The sequence below is a fragment of the Cyanistes caeruleus genome, chromosome 1 (assembly GCF_971803275.1).
Source record: "Cyanistes caeruleus chromosome 1, bCyaCae1.hap1.1, whole genome shotgun sequence".
Taxonomy (NCBI): domain Eukaryota; kingdom Metazoa; phylum Chordata; class Aves; order Passeriformes; family Paridae; genus Cyanistes; species Cyanistes caeruleus.
The window spans coordinates 72,219,843-72,237,682 of NC_141701.1; the positions used below are offsets into that span (position 1 = coordinate 72,219,843).

At 38.8% G+C, this 17,840-nt stretch overlaps 1 protein-coding gene across 15 annotated transcripts in view; it reads right to left on the reverse strand.

Moving 5' to 3' along the window:
• LOC147655596 (semaphorin-5A-like) overlaps positions 1–17,840 on the reverse strand; it is a 345,256-nt gene that overhangs the window by 13,233 nt on the left and 314,183 nt on the right. For 10 of the 15 annotated variants that reach the window (XM_086842896.1, XM_086842946.1, XM_086842825.1 and 7 more), the window contains 2 exons: positions 14,807–15,014; positions 499–616 (listed from right to left, as the gene is read on the reverse strand). In XM_086842896.1, coding sequence (XP_086699022.1) covers positions 499–616; positions 14,807–15,014 — 326 coding nt within the window. Of the gene's footprint in view, positions 1–498; positions 617–7,025; positions 7,150–10,546; positions 11,365–14,806; positions 15,015–17,840 lie in introns of those variants that run through there. The other 5 variants (XR_015274363.1, XR_015274377.1, XR_015274308.1 and 2 more) reach the window with 3 other exon arrangements.

The following is a 17,840-nucleotide window of genomic DNA, read 5'->3' on the forward strand; positions in this document are numbered from 1 at the left end:
GGATAAGAATGTAAACCTGTGTGTGTTAGCCAATAGTAGCTTGCTCTGCCCGCAGACCCTGTAGAACCCTATAAAAGGTGTGTTAATAATAGAAATAAACGGCATTCACAATTACTTCTGTGAAGACTGGTGAACAGCTCGGGGGTCTTTCAACATACCACTACTGATTAAACTTTTTCAAAGCATACAATGGAGAAAAATTCTGCAGAGAAAAATATGTAAATATCACTAATCTTAGAAAGCATTTGTTTTCAAGGTAGAAAATTAGACATTATCTATAAAAACCCCACCCTTTGAAATTACTCTAAATAATTTTATCATATAAGTAGTTTGATAAGAAATAGAAATTAGGTATTCTCCTTAAATCTGATGGGAAAACATAAGGAAAGTGGCATTAAATGCAGTCTTCTGAGCTTGAAAAATCTCTGCTAGCTCATTTTCATGAAATTCACATGGAATCAAAGGTTTTAAAAGACAAATTAATACATTTGGACTTACTGGACACATGGTAATGCTTTGCTCCCATTGACTCATGCTCAGACTTTCTTCCAGTGTTGTGCATTTCTTCATCACCATGTCCCAGCCACAATAAGGGTCTTGGGATCTAATGCATGCGCTGTAGATGAAAACCAACCAGACAACCATTTATCTTCATTTGTACTGACCAAAGATTTTTAAATAACTATGTAGCATCTCTTGGTATTTTATAGGCAGATGGTGAAATTGATCTGTGTTGTGGTGTGGCACCGACAAAATTACCAAAACCAGAGGAAAAATTAATTTGAATGCCTACACAAAGCTAGGATTTCTTTATTTCTTTTTAGTGCATAGCTGAATTTCTGTCTACATGCATGGTATATTGTCTAGACTGATTTTTGTATTTACTAGAGAATTACAGAACTTCATAAAGAGGGTATATTGTCTGCTCCAAGTAAAAAAGTCAGGAGTTACATGTCAGTTTTGGAACTGTAGCTATCATCTTTTTCAGAAATCAGAGGACAATGTCTGGTCTTTGAAAACTAATTAGAAAACTTTCTGATCTATTTTCTGCACTTGCATAAAATCTCTGGAAGTTAGTTCAAAGGGGCACTGGTGGCTGCCATCACACCTCTTTACACATCACATGCTGCCCTCAACACTCATAGTGGCACATGAGGAGGGAAAGTAAAGGATTACTGAGAAGGATGGTAGCCCAGTTTCATACAGACTCTGGAAGACCCACTATACAGAACTAGAAGTTCATTTCTCTGATAAATAGCTGGTTTCTCTTGCTAAGGTCTAACATTAACAGTCCAGGCAATATGTCTGCAGTTTCATAGCTAAAGATCCTTAAGAAAGGAGGTGGAACTCCCATTATAGTGAAGCAAAATATAATTGGTTTAACACTTTTAAGAATATCTATAATTTACACATAAAAATAATGCATTCAAACATTTTATCTAGGTTGTAAAAAATGTTAGATTGATCATTTCTGTTCTACTCAAATCCATGGGCATGGCCTCTCTCTTTAATTATCTGTTCCCATCACATCTGTTGACTGAAGAGCCGCAGAGATGATTAAGCAACTGGAGCATCCCTCCAGTGAGAAGAAGCTGAGAGAGCTCAGAGAGCTGTTTAGCCTAGAGAAGAGAAGGTCCAGAGAGGATCTCCTCAATATGTACAAAACCCTGAAGGGAGCATGCAAAGAAGAGGATCCAGGGTCTTCAGTGGCACCCAGTGACAGGACCAGAGACAATGGGCACAAACTGAAACACAGGATGCTTCAACATCAGGAGATGCTGTTGCAGGAAGGATGACTGAGCATTGGCACAGACAGCCCAGGGAGCTTCTGGAATCTCCTTCCTTGGAGATATTCAAAAGCCACCCAGACATGGCCACATAGCTCTGGACAACTGGAAAGCCCAGCAAGCATTGGACCAGATAACCACTAGAGACCCCTGATGTGATGAGACCTAAACTCAAGTGTTCTGTGTTTCTATCCTAACTGATTTATGTGTTTTATTGCTATTTCTATTTATCTCTGGCATTCCTCATGTACTTCCATATGAACACGTGACCAAATGCAGACTTACTAATTTCCTGGAGTGTTATACCAAAACACCGTAATTATAAATTTCAAAGAATTCACTTCCACATTCCACTTAGCAATGTGGATTGCCAGTACCATGTGGGAGCATAGTTCTCATCTGCAAAAAAGGCACAATTTAAGAGGCATAACAGTCAAAACTCCCTGTGATAGATTGTCATTTAAGAAAAAGTAGGAAACACCTAAGGAAGTTAAGGCTGCCAGAGGCTGATGGGAGTTTTTCTCCTGGCTAATAACTGGTCATTTCTAAGAATTGACAGTAGTTTTGACCATTGAAAAGTGAGATCAACCTGTGAACACCACCCTTTAAAACCTAAGCCTGGCAATTACTCTCTCTCGGGTTTCTGGCTTTGAAGAGGTAACAGGACTCTGGTTCAGGCTCCTCCCCCTCAGGCCGGACAAGGCCACAGGGGGAGTGGGGCTGGCTGGAATTCTGCGGTTCCTGGCGGGGGATGGAGACTGTGAAGTGACAGGAGACCCTTCCCAGAGGGGCTGAGTCCCTCAGAGGGCTCACTGGACCTTGTACAGTGGGGCTGCCAGCCCAGGCTGGTCCCTGGCTCGGCTGGAATTCTGCCGCTGCTGGGTTTCACCAGAGACTGCCAAGTAGGGTGAGGGAAGCCATCGGCCGGTGGTGTGCTGCCTCTGAGGGCTAGCCTGGCTGCTGAGTTGCTGGCCCCCATCCCCCAGTGCAGCCGCTGAAAATCTTCCATCACAGACAGCTCCAGCCGCTGCCCCAGCAGAGATCACAGGACCATCCACAAGGCCTGGGCAAGATTTTAACTCTTTCACTACCTATATGAGACCTGCAGACTTACTCCTTTTTCAGAGAGAAGAAAAGGAAAGTGATTAACATATAAAGAGACAACATAAACTATCAAAGCCAGTGAGGAAAGGAATTAAGCCTCAGATGGGAAGAGAATAAAGAGATGCCTTAATAAGCTGAAATATTCTTTTGTTAAAGCTATGAAGATGGACAATAATATTCTGGAAAAATCTCCTTTAATTCATGAAAGAGTATTTGAGGGAGGAATGGAGTATTTCAAAGTGTAGATCTAAGCAAAGATAATTCATTGATAGAGCTGAGAAAATGGTGAAGTAGTTGTGATCCTAAGAGATGCTGGAACAGAAAAGGAAGAAGTGAGAGTTGTTGAAGATTTGTGGCCCTTAAGAGAAAAAGAGAAAACTTCTGTTTCCAGAGATGATCATAGAGACAGATGAAGAGACCTTTTGCCTTTGAATAACTCATCCTTAAAATGACACCCCTTGAATCATGGTCCAAAACCACACCTCAGAGTTGTGTGAAATGCAAGGAAAGGACTGATGGCAGTTTTCCAGGTGGCTGACATCAGAGAAATAGAAAGCCATGAGAAAAAGGTTTTCTTGTGAAAAACTCCATAGACTGACAAAAGAGAACTTATTTTTCTCTACAAAGACTGATGAAAAGACTATAGCAAAGTTGAGACTATTTTAACCACCAGGTTTTTTCTCTATGTTGTCTATTAAACAAGGGAATGGTTGGGTGGTGGGAAAAAAGGGGTTTTGGAGGTTTTATTCTGGTTTCTTATTCTTGTAGTTTTGTTAATATTTTCTTTATTCCTTTTATATTTTAAGCCTATTTGGCCCTTCTCCTAATGCATATCTCACAGCAAGAGATGAGTAAGTTTTCTAGTGATTTTTTAGCTAATGCTTTAAAACCACAACAGACCCCTAAACAGGATCAAAGATCAAAGCCAGCTCAAAGATAAAGCTTTTGGTTCAGGGAATTCTCTGTTCAGAAGAGAGTTCCCACTGTTGGTTCCTGCAGCTGTTAGCACTTAGCATTTTTGTAACTCAGGCTACACGTTTCCATTTAACTATCTAGAAAGTGAGAAAGAAGATTCATGCAAATTAAGGCAAATTAAAAAGTTTTAAGTGTCTTGGTTTTTCAGTGTTTCCAAGATGGGATATCCAGTGTTCTCCTTCTGAGTATCTCTGATAAAGCATGTGTTTTATGAGAAAAGAATGCAAAAACAAATTAAAGGCTGACATAATGCATAACTGGCAATGTTAGCAATGATAACATTGAAGTGAGAACTTGTGCCTCAAAGCCAAAGTGCTGAATTTTCCAACTTCAAAGGGTTCATATTTATAAATTCAGTAATTATGCTTTAGAAAATTTTTATTAAAAATAAAAATATTTCAAAGTTTTTTGAAATATCCTTTCACTTAGAACCATACTCCCTCTTTAGTGGGAGTAAGCTGATCCTTCTCCCACTCTGGTCTTAGACCCCATTTCCTCTTTCGCTTTTGCATTCACTTTACCTTCAATTCATGTAAATCAAAACAACTTGCACCTTTAATTACAAGTCACTCAGAAGTTTTAAATAAGGTGCTAAAACTGGCAATTTTGTGCAGGAAGGAAATTCAGGAATAACATTAAACTGATTCATTCAAAGACTCTTGATGCCACTTACCCTATTGAGTCAGCACTCTGGAAAAACATTCAACAGCTTTTGGCTTCTCCTGACTGATTCCAATTTTGCTCTGTGTTGTCACTTCATATTTTTTTACCAAATGTAAATGACAGGTAGCAGAGTTTGTCTTCTGCAAAGCACTCATTTGGCAGTGATGGCTCAGTGTGCCTGCTGACAGTGCTGCTACACTATAGCAATGGGTTTTGACTGACTGCTAACAGAACTGTAAGCCACCTCATTCATTCTAAAGCAGGTCAGTAAAAGCAGGTTATTTCTTTAGCTATTTTATAATTACCACCAAGTATGCCAGCACAATTTTCCTACTTCAGTTATATTTGAGATGATATTGAGTCAGAAAATAAGGCAGGATTGACCACAATTAAGAGCAAAATATGTTAAAAATCCCATAGTTTTAGACAAAAAAGAATTTGTGCGTTCGAAAGAACAACAACAATAAAAAAAAATAAGCTTAAAAGCTGTATCATAACACCGCTAATTTCTAAGAGATTTTTAAATTTCCTTTGAGGTGGAGAATATATTCCCATATGAATATGAAAGTTCTAATCAGGTATCTTCTTGAGCTGTAACATTTTATTCATACAATATATATATAAATGAATCCTCTAACACTGTTCAAGAAACATTTTTCTGTCTTTACCTAAACACAGTACTTCAAGGAACTGAGTCTCCTGACCATTTCAACAGTTTCTACTGAAATTTCCATGTCTACATAGTCACAGTTACCATCAAATGTGACCTGACACTGTATACCAGGAACTACACCAGGGTCATCATCTTATTTTGCAGAAGACAGGTTCATCGCTGAAAGTTTGATCAGAAAACTGAAGCTATAAGCCTGTCATGTTCCAGATGCACAGTTCTACCCATTCCTGAATGCAATACCAGACAAAGCTACCTATCAGTGTTTTCATTATTACTGGTTTTGCAGCTATATAGATATATACGTGTGCAATGAAGAACAGGCATCTAAAAATACAGATGAATGATGCAGAATAACATAAATGGTAAGGACACAACTTCTAAAATCTCTAGCAGCTTGTCCTGGGGTGATTTTATGATGCTTGTATCCCTAGTTGCCTTGTTTATGTTACATATTAAGTTCTGCACATTTAAGACTGGCTCTGAGAGCAAAGTGGGGGCAAAGAAAAAGCAGGAGTTTGTGTTGCGAAAGAGCCCTCACTCCCCCACATCCTGCTCCTGGACTGTATTGTCTACAGCACGGACAAGCAGCAGGACAGAGCTCTCCTTTGCTTTTAGCTAGTTTAGCTAGCTGAGGCATAGAAGTTCCCTGGACTGTTTTTTCAATTTTTCCTTGGATCTGTTCAAACCTGCTCTGGACTGAAAACCCAGACAAACCCTGGGAGCTCACACTGTGGCCCACCAGGGCCTGGGCCTTGGCACTTTCCAGTGTGAAGGGGCTGATAAGAACCTGATCAAGCCAAGCTACACCCCATGAAAAGGACTTTTTCTGGATTTGCCATCTCATCAAACAGCAAGAGGTCTTATTGTTTAATATTATTCAATTTCTTCTAAATAAACAGGTTTTTCCACTTTTCTCCAAGGAAATCTTTTTTCTGGAACCAGTTGGGGGAGGGATCCCTTTAATTTGCTTTCTGGGGCACCCCCATTTCGATATTCTCTCCCAGATTTGCCCTAGACCAGGACACAGCTCAAGCTGAGATGCATGTCAAATATTCAGAATACTGCTTAACCCTTACCTGTACTGGTAAGAGAAATCAAATCCTTTAATCATCTCAGACACTCTGAGCGGGCTACCATTGCTTCCTCTTATTCTAATTTTTGTAGCATAGTCAAAATATCTTTGTGTACAATTCAATCACACAACATCATTGAGAATACCAACCTGAAACCCATAAGGTCCTTCCATCAAATCCAGAATCAGAAATTTATGTATACAAGTTGTTTATAACACACAATTCAGCATGTTGATGCTTCCAAGTGACTATATATGGATCAAATGTGAAACACAACTTTCAGAACATACATTCCATCCTCTCTACACCCTCTCTTCAGATATTAATATGCATCAATAAATCTTTTCTCAGTGTTCTCTCAAGGCTGAACAGGTCCAAATCCCCCCGTTTCACCTGACAGAAGAGATGCGTCAGACCCTACTGATCTTCGTAGCCCTCTGCTGTACCCACTCTAGGAGCTCCATATCTCTCTAGTCCTGAGGAATCCAGAACTTCACACAGCACTCCAGATGTGGCCTCACCAGAATAAAGGGGCAGGATCACCTCCTGACCTGTTGGCAATGTTCTTCCCAATGCACCCTAGGAAACCATTTGCCTTCCTGGCCCCCAGGGCACATAGCTGGCTCATAGCTAACCTGTCCATCGGGACCCCCAGGTCAATCTCTGCAGAGCTGCTTTCCAGCAGATCAGTCCCCAGTCTGTGCTTGTGCCTGTGGTTATTCTTTCCCAGGTGCAGGACCCTGCACTTACCTTTGCTGAATTTCAGAAAGTTCCTCTTGATCTGACTCTCCAATCTGCTGAGGTCCCTCTGAAGGGCTGCACAGACTTCTGGAGTAACAACCACTCCTCCAGCTTTGTGTCATCAGCGAACTTTCTGGGGAGACATCTGCCCCTTCAGCCAAGTCATTGATGAAGAAGTTAAACAATACTGGGCCCACTATTGACTCTTAAATGACACCACTAGGCCTCCAACTAGACTGTGACACTGATCACAACCCTCTGAGAGCTGGGATTCAGCCATTTCCCAATCCACCTCACTGTCCACTTGTCCAACCTCCATTTCCTTAATTTGCCTGTAAGTATCTATAGTTACTGAAAGTAAACACACTGAACTTAGAATTCCTGAATCTTTTGATATTTTTTAAAGCAACAAAATTATTTACATCATTATATATGAATACCACATGCCTGCTTTAAATTTTTCTTACTTACGTCACTTTTCTGTTTAAGAAAATACCCTACTAATAAAATCTGAATTGTGAATATATAGTTAAATCTATCTGGTTTACTTACATCCTTCCAAACTAAAAGAAAAAGACCCTCATAAGGCTACTTCAAGAAATAAATTTGGAGCAGGTTGTAAAATTTGTTTGACAAAATTACCTGCCTATAATGCAATATATACATACATAGATCACACTTTGAAGAGTTGTCACTAAGCGTCTTGCTTTGAAAAGACAGATGTCTGCTAAGGAAGGCAGGAACCTCTCTTGAAATGGTAAAAATATAAACTCCCCTTCCCCCCTGAGCTGGTGAATAAGGACTTTACAATTAAAATTGTAAAGCAATATGCTTTTCATGTGTACCTGATCAAAACAGGTTTCAGGTTTAAATATACATTGATCCCACAAGTCCACACCTCCCTGACCACCCATTCCTTACCCACTCTCTACCTCCTTGCACTTCATATTATAACTAGTTTCCTGTAGCACCACACCTCCTGGTGGTCAGGGGCAGGGATATTCTGATGAAGTAAAGACATCTTCCTCAGTGTTAGCTGATTGACCTCTGTCTCTGGGCAGGTGCACTGGAGGTTTGGCTTTCTCCCAGGTCAGCTTGCCCTGGCCAAAACCAGGAGCCTGGTTCTTGCTGGCTTCTTAAACCACAGGCTCTGCTTTATCAGGTTTTCATAACACCTGTCTTGCTTTACTGGGTTTTCACAATATACACCTTATCTTTATGACCTTTACCTAGCAACTAAATTCCTGTCTGTTCTGTTACAAGTTGTTTCTACCTAACATGCTGCATTTCTATGTGTTCATGTTACAAGTTGTTTCTACCTTTAAAGTAAGCTATATTTCTTTTTCCCCTCCACCTGCTTAAGCGCTTTATATGCTTCTCAAATTTTGAATTTTCATATGCATATATGTTTCTCATATCATCCCTTCAAATTATTATAATCTTGAAATCAAGGGGCTCTCAAAGAAAGATACGGGAATAGGAATAACAGTTCTTTACTAGGAAAATAAAAATAAAAATGCTGTAGTACAACCTGACACCCTTTTGGTCAGGGTGTTGGTAGCAGTACAATTAAATGGTGCCTGCAGTCCTCTTGGAGTGACAGATGTGGTTCTGTTGAAGCAATGAACCTGTAGAAGGGTGTAGTTTTCCTCTGAAGGTCCAGTGGTGGTGTAGAACAGTCTGGTCTTCCTCTGGGAACCCAGTGGAAAAGGTCTGCCTGTGGTGCTCCAAGTCTCTGATTATATTTAGGTAGAAATGCTTGGCTCTTGCCACTGGGTGGAGCATCTCACCATGGGATAATGTAATTTTATCAGTCATGCAATGACTCACTCAATGGCCCATTAACTGAGGATATCCCCCTGGAGGGAGGATGGGTTGTGGAAGAGATAAAGAACACTGCCACATCTGGTTTTAACAGCTGGCCTATTAACATATCTATTAAAAGAAAATAACCCCTTGGAGTTATGAGGGATGGGTCATGGAAGAGATAAAGAGCACTCCCTCACTTGGTTTTAACAGCTGGTAATAGAATATATGCTTTTGGTTACATCTTGCATTGCAACCCAAGACACTAAGTATTTCAGGGACAGCAAAATGTAAATGAACAGTGTACCTCTGATGCATTTTTCAGAACAGATAGACAGACACTTTCTACAAAACCTTTCCTCTTCACAGAGGCAGAAAGGGTCAAGCTATTTCCTCTGCAGTATGGGACTAATCTACTTCTTTTGAGTGCAACAAATTTACAACTGTGTTTATTTCATAGTTCTGCTGACTTGTTAGTGTTCATAAGTTGACACCAACTAAAGATAATTTTTCAGTGTATCCAATACGCAAAAAAAGAATTGCCATTTTAAATATATGCCTATAATCTAGACTTGCAGGCAGGAGTATAGTTTATCCAGACTGGGAAATTTATGAGGACTCTGATTCTGGAATCATTAATTCAGATCAGTCCTCATGTGGTTCTGACATTACAATGCAGCAGCAGATTTCTCATATTTAAACTGGAATAAGGCTGCATATTTTGAAATCAGGAAATCTACCTGAATATCCAAAAATAAACACAATGGAATGATTATTTCCAAACAGCAATTTCAATTTCATTTGTTGGCAAGCTCTTCTGGACACATTAACACCTACCATGCTTATTATTAACTTGTATAGTATCAGTATATAGGAATAATTATTTTACTATTGTTATAGTGTCCATTACCAGGAAAACAGATTCTTATTGGGTGTGAGAGAAATTCTGAGGATGAAAAATCTGCAGCTCGGGCAAAATAAAGAAATGCAAAAGTGGTTGAAATACTTAATCCAATAATCTTGCTGGAGTTCTAGGAATGAAATAAAGTATATTGTTTTCTTCAGTTAGTTAATTCAGTACCCTTTTTAGAACTGTGCTGATAGAGTTTTCTTGCGAATGTACAGATTGCTTAACTGATGGCTCACAAAGACACCAAAATAAGAATAAAGATGTTCAAAGAACAAAAGGTTAGCTACAGTAGAATAGCTATGATGACATTACTTAGCAAGACAACCTTGTGACCCAGTAGCATCTGAGGCATATATTGTAAAAAAAAATACTCAAACATTTCCAGAAGTTGGTGGTTTTTTTGGGTTTTTTTATGTCAGAGAAGTCATTATTCGTACAGATTTTAGCAGATGGCACTATTTATTTACTTAGGCATAACATCATAGTGAGATTAATTTTCAAGCCTTTCAAGTGTGTGAAACTTATCTTCCATCAAATATACCAATCCTTGACACTTGCTTGGAAAGATTTTAAAGAATGTTGGGCTTATATAGCCTTTCATTGTCCTTTCAGAACTAATGCACTGAATATGCCAGTACAAAGTATAACTGACAAATTTGTCTCAGAAAAATCACTGCCATCTGGCGTTGCTTTTGAAGGTTACAGCTGCCAATGAAAGACAGCCGACTGTTTCAGGTGACAGTCTCTACCCCCATACTACAGATTTTATTCCTTATTACAGATGCATAAAACCCTCAAAGTAAAACACAGAAACTCAAATTTTAGGAAGTTTAATAGCTATCTTCTCATTACAATTATTCTATTTATCTCACATTATAGTTAATTAGCAGATATATAAAAGTCAGTTGTGTTTCATGCTTGGCCTACCAACTCTGAAAAAGTACAGAGAGATGGTAAAATCATCTGTGAAAATAGCTCCAATGAATATAATTGATGGACTTCTGTAAAAGTCTGATAAATATGTGAATTGCAATACCCAGGTGATAATAACTGGGTGAAACATTAAGGATTTTCCCCAAGGAGAACTGAATTTAGGTAACTGCTCTGCTGCTTTCTGTACCTTGAAGATGGCAGGGTTTTTTGGATTCTCCAAAGTACTGACACATCCCAAAGTACTTTTCTCTAGCTGACTCTCCAAACCAGCACTGTTATGACAGGATGCTCAAAACTATTCAGGCATTGGCAGAAGTCTGTGTGAGACACCCTCCACCAGCCCCCCATGGAAGCTGGCAATCCAAATAACTGGCATGGGCAACTCATGAATGATGTAAACATCAGGGCATAATGGAAAGTGCTGAGTAACCCATACTATGGGTGTGACAAGTTTTGCCCATCGTAAGGTCTGCTGTCACAGTAATAAAGTGCAGCAAACTGCACTTAAAAAACAAAACAAAAAAACCCCCAAAACTCCCAACCAACCAAACAAAAAAATATTAGCCTCCATATGTATTTTCAAGAGCTTGTGTTAACAGTGTTTATGGAACTAGAGTCATGACTGGAGTGTCCTGAAGCAGATGAATTTATCTGTCAGAGCAGCAGCAGGTCACAGGGCTCCTCCACCACTGAAAAGTGCTGGAGGAAGAGATATATGATATGCAGGGCATATTAGAGTGATTATTAAGGAAGCATAATAAACTACAAATAAAAGCAACAACCACATGCTTTAGAAGCTACTGTGCGAAGATGAAACAAGGAAAAATAAAAAACAATTAAAATGGACAATCTCAAGAAAATTATCTTGACATTGATACATTAACTCATGAAAGAGTCTGCTCAGCAGAGGGACTGAAGTTGTATTGTCTGAAAGCTCAGCAAGAAACCTAAACAAATAGATTAGAAAAGATTTGCCACTGAGCACTCTGCCGTTTACACAAAAAGAGCAGGTGAGGCAACAGGTCTTCAACCTTTTCACATTTTAAGGCTGTTATTCATATACAAGTATGCCCTATTCCTCAATAATTATGTGGATATTGAAGAGAACATGTCCTTGATCTGGGGAAGAGCCTGTAGTTATCACTGATGGAATTTCAGAATGTAGCTTTGGCACAGTAACACAGCCCTAAGTATGATAAATGTGAATAATTAAATAAAATAATGAAAAAAATCCAAACCAAAATACAACAAAAAGCCACGAAAAAACGAACAAAAAAACCAAAACATCACTACCACCCCACCCCCCCCCCCATCCATTATGCTTGAAGACATTACCTTAGGTAAGGTTTACCTATGGATGCTAACTGTGAAGCAAGGAGCACAGTGCCTGTGGAATAGCAGGCCGCATACCTTTCTCAGTCTCACCTGAGAAAGTGGCCTGGAAAATCATAAGGAGGAATTAAAGCAATCCTCAGAGATAGAAAATAGCCTTGCAGGTGCTGTTTGTCCGTTTCTTGTTTTCTTGCAAGAGAAGGTCAAGGGGTGGTGTACCCCACTTGCCAATGATGGTGATGTGTTAGTTTACTAACCAGTAAGAGTTTTACTTTTCTGTACTTTCACATATCGGTCTATAAAAGAAGATCTGAGGTAATAAACCTTAAGGTTAAGGGAGAAATTCTCCTGTTTGACTCCCAAAAGAGTCTGTATCGTTCTTCTCGCCGTTTCCAATAGAGCGACATTTACCTATCACTGTTTACCCATTGCTACAGTATAGAAGTAATAGTTAGCAACATAATAAAAGAATGTGAGTATTAAAGCACACAGAAAAGCAGTGAGGAAGTTTAAGATGTTTCAATGCCTGGAGAAATGTATATCTCCAAGTAATGTACTCTCTGTACATGAAAAAAAATAAATAAAAATTCCTCATAAGCCAGAAAAAAACCAGTCAAACCAAAAAGGAAATTATAGGTGAAAGATTACATCTGCATTCTCCAAATAACTGAGTCCCTAATGATAAATGACAAGGAAATTCCCTTTTTTGTCTGGATCACATCTGTAAATCTTCTCCTTTTTCACAAAACAGAGCTAGAATTGGTAGTGAAGTCTTCAACCAAGAAGAAAGCAAGGATGGCAAGCCTTCTGGTGCTGTGAGTATTTAATTACTACTACAAGAGAAGTCATACAACTACGAAAGTCATGCTTGAAGAACCCCACAAGGAATCATTTTATCTCCTTTTAGATAAGTCATTCCACTGGAAGACAAGACTTCATATACCTCTGGGCAGAGGAATAAATAATCATTTGAGCAGTATTTGAGGTATTTAACTACTGTTCTCAGTAAAATGGGAAAGGCACCACTTATTTTTTGTTTCCTTTTGTTCTAAAAGAAATTTTAAAAATTAAATAATCAGAGTCTACTGCTCAAACAGGGAGGGAAATGAATAGCCTGCAGCCATGCATGGGGTCTGTGATTTGAAACAGCAGTCCTAGCACCTTTGGACCCTGCAGCTGGAATATCCTTGCCATGCCTTGGGAATTGTCCTGAGAGAAGCAGAGGTACCAGGGTCTTTGTGCATTCACACCTCACTAAAAATAGTGAGGCACCAGCCTTGAAATGTCTGAAGTAGACTACAGGCTTGGTGTAAAGACTCACCACCACACATCCTTTTTCAACTCTCTGAACCAAGGAAAGATGAAATGTCCAAGGAAACTGAAACTTGGTTTTATGTAGGCCACTAAACTAACCAAACACTTGAAGCAGAGACATGCCCATATAAAACATTTCCCTAAAGTAAGCTTTCCAGGACTTCTAATAGGACTTCAAGTGTTCTTCTATTTCAATAGAAAATTCCAAAAACATGTTACATAAGACAGCTTAAACAAAAAATGGTAAAAAACAGTAGAAGGAAGAATTCTTCCCTTCCCTGGTCTGTTTCTTTTTTAAGGCACACCTTTTCCCTCAGTCTTGTTTTCAACCCAGTAGTTTTTCAATGGCTTCCTGCATCATACCAATCCTGATGGTGAGCCAGGTCCCTTGGAAATGTCCTTCCACTGTCACCAAGCCACAGCCTTTACTATACCTATGTCCCATGTACTTCCCTGCTGTTACCAACAGTGTGGTCCCTGTGACAGCCAGAAATGTCTCTATCTACAAATGGTCATGCTGTCTTTTATGAGAGGTACAATATCTCTGCTGCACAAATAATGTCTCTGTGAGCCTGAGTGTAGCAGGCAAGAGAGGCAACTGGCACCCTTTCTTCCTCCTTTAACAGCCCAACTTTTCAGAGGAATATATATTAATCAAGGTGAAGCTAAAACAAACTAAAAAACCAATCACATGCCTCTGTCACAGTTTTCAAAAACTCATGACTGGTTCAGTGTCTGATTTAACATAAAACAATGGTACTGAATTACCAGGACCACACATATCAAAGGGAAGATACAACTAATTAGATGACATTAACAATCTCTTATAGCACGTTTAGCAACCCAGATGTATTTTCAGATAGCTTACTAAAAAATTTGTGTGCTGAACTTTAAATTCCTTAACTATCATAATATAGTCTGCAACCAAGTGATTTCTTTGACTGAACAACTGTTGGCTGCATAGGCCTTCTACCTAGTAGTATTTTTACATTTATTACAGTTTGCTGATCCAACACTACTTTTAAATAGCCACTTTTCTAAGTACTCTTAATTCTCAATTCATCCAACCAAATTTTCTTTCTGAATCTATAAAGATACTTTTTATTCAATTATAATACAGCTTTAAAAAACAAACTGAAAAAACACCTTAAATTTGTCCAAGTCGAAGGCTTCAATACATTAAACCAGCAGCTATATTGCACTTTATCAGATAACGGTTTTCTATATAAAACATTTCTTACTGTTTCACTTCATAATTCAGAATCTGCATAATGACACTTCAATACCAATATAATTCACTGAGAGTCTCATCTAGTCCTAACAAATTAGTACAAGTAGTCAGAGATACTTCTGATAAATAGTATACACAGAAAATTATTGTTGTGAGAGACAATTAATTTGGATTCCTACTTGCAGCCATTTATCCTTCCTATTTTTCTGCAACCCCATGCATGCATTTTTCTCTAGTCAAATAAAGCCAGCTAATTCTACATACCTGTATGTTTTGTAGAAGAGACATCTCTTCAGTGGGACCTTAATCACATGTTCCTGAAGGCCCACAAAAAGGACACTCTGGGTGTGCAGGATCTGAAGGTTCCTGATGGGCTCTCGCTGACTTTTCGGCAGGAGTTCAATTTCCTCCAGCAGGCAGCTGCTTGAATTCTGGTTCACTGGGGCAAGTACTTTCTTAATAGTGCCATAGTCTGAAAAGGCAAGAGGAAAATGAGTTACTAAAAATCACAGTAGCAATTCTACTTGCTTGGTGTCAGTCAGTGAAAAAAATCTTTGTGCTGGATGTTTTCAATGAAGCCTTGAAATGCAGAATTATTTTGACTGAAGTTTCCTAAATTGATTATAGTGCAGTGAAAAGAACTTTGAAACCTTGTTTTCTTGTGACTACTGTTGTGAAGGCCATTCTGCACTAATAACTTTTTTCCTTTTTTTTTAAAAAAATGTACATTCATGCCAAGGGTTACTGATTTCAGTCTACCAGATTGCCCTACACTTTATTATATTTAAAGCAATTTTAAAAAGCATTAAATTCCATAATTTCACGAAGTTTTTTTAAAATTCTGTGTTAAAAATTATGGGGTTTAGATATGTATCAAATTCATTTAATAAAGCATATGTATATGAGTATATGCAGGTCTTGAGTCTAGGCGAATATTAATGAATGAGGCTGATCTCCTTACTTACCTTGATTTTGATCTCTGAGAAATCATAGCTTTTAGCATTCACTCTTCCCTTCTATTCTTAATGTGAATTCTCAGGAAAGTCAGTTACACATTGAAAACCAGTGTCAGAATATATTATAAGATGTATCATTCACTCCTGCAAATTTTTTAAATAATTTAAAAATATCAAAGTGCATTTGTTCTGAACACAAAGGATCACATTCTCACACTGATAAATATTTTAGGTAGCTGCAGAATTATGCAATCTTTTATGTGTCAGCAATATTAAGTATTAAGGATACAACACTGCAAACACACACAGAGATAAGCCCTGAAGTCTTGAAAGACTTTACTTTTGAATTGGTAATAACGGCATGCATGAGGAATGTTTGAGAAGGCCTGTTCTGCAGTCCAGAAAACAGTTTGTTTACCATTATTAGCACAAGGCTAGAGGTTTGGCTTAGAGTTGGCAGTGCAGGTTCTACAGGACGTATCTAGCCCTGGATTGGTGAGTACTGGTTTTATCCATGGCAGGAAACACCTGGTAGCCACATGTCTGTGTCCTCCTACACCAGCTCCACCATGGGAGCACCCGAGGCCAGGGGCTGGCGCGCCTGGTCACTGTACCCCCCAGGGTAACTGGGCCGAGGGAGGGCAACTTGATGTCCCCAAACTTTGCTTGGGAGGTGGTGAGGAACAGCAAGTAAGCAACTTTAAGAAAATACAAAAAAGCAACCTCAGATGGACTCCAAAACTAAAGAGAAGAGGGAGAACCAAGATGACAGTTACTGTTCAAATCTCCTCATTCTCCTGAGAAAGACTGAGTATTAAATCCTAAAATCCAGAGTAGTACTGGAAGGGAGAGCATACACCAAATAGCAGGGGAAGTAAATAGAAAGTTTATGTGTAAGATATAACTTTACATAATATTATGTAATTCTATTAAACAGTCAAAACTTACTAGATAAACCACAAATGATTAGTTCAGTGTATAAAACTGATTTCTCTTAGTCCATGAAAAATTTGATCATATCAAATCATTTATGCATGTTAAAATTGTCTGCTTAGCCTCTCAAGTTCTAATATAATCACTTCATGTACATTCCTGTTTGTGTTTTTCTTTCTTGTTACAAACATGCTTGACCATTTTTTAGGAAAAAAGCTTCCAGTAAATTGCAATTTTAATTTTCATTAACGTTTTTGATATTAAAAATCTAATTTGATGATCACTTTTTCTCCCAAACAACCTAAACCAGACTTATATTCAAAACCTAATTAAATTGTTGCTCCACAGTTAAGCAATAACCAGCTCAGCTGAACAATGTAACAAGCATTGTTTCCACTGATGATGATGGATGACTAGATGCAAAATCTTGATTATAATTACAGCAAGTTTTATGGTCAAAATACAGTCCTGAGATATGTTCCAAAATTTCAGTGCTTGTATGTGATCTTGTTTTGGCTGAGGGAGAATTAATTGTCTTCACACTGGCTGGTATGGGGCTGAGCACAGGGCTGATGATATGGAGATGTTTTTGTTATTGCTGAGAGGGCTTGCTCAGAGCCAAGGGCTTTTCTGCTTCTCACACTGCTATGCTAGAGAGGAAGTTTGGAGTGCTTAGGAGCTTGGGAAGACACACAGCCAAGACAGGGGACCCAAACTGACCAAAGAGAAATATATGCTGACATTACATTCAGATACAAAGTAGGAGAAGAGGGAAGAAGGGGAGTTCATTTGAAGTTTTGGCATTTGTCTTCCGAAGTCACTGTTACACCTGATGGATCCTTGCTCTCCTGGTGATGGCTGAACACCTGCCTGCCCATTGGAAGGAGTAAATTAATGCCTTGTTTTGCTTTGCTTGTGTGTGGCTTTTGTTTTTCCTATTAAACTGTCTTTATCTCAATCCACATGTTTTCTTCTGATTCTCTCCCTGATCACACTGGTGGCGGGGGGTGAGCAAGGTGCTGTGTGGTACTTAGAGGCTGGCTGGGGTTAAAACCACAACACCGTTAATTACTGACTGAAAGATGAATGATTTTCTTTTAAGCATAGAAGTTGGAAAAATCTACTAAGAAGAAGGAGCAGTGAGATCATTTTACAGATGTAAATTAATTGGTATTGCTTTATAGATCAGTCGGTGCAACTTGCTTAACTGGCAGACAACAGATTCAGTATGATTCATGGCGCATTGTATTTGGCTTGTCACAATTTTCTTGCATGAGACAAAAATCAGGTTTCCTCTAAAGACTAATATTTCTTCCTACCACTGTGATGGGTTTGGCATTCATGGACTGAATCACTTGCTGTCACCTTCCCCAAAAGAAGAAAAAACACATGACTGCAGGCCTCTCTCC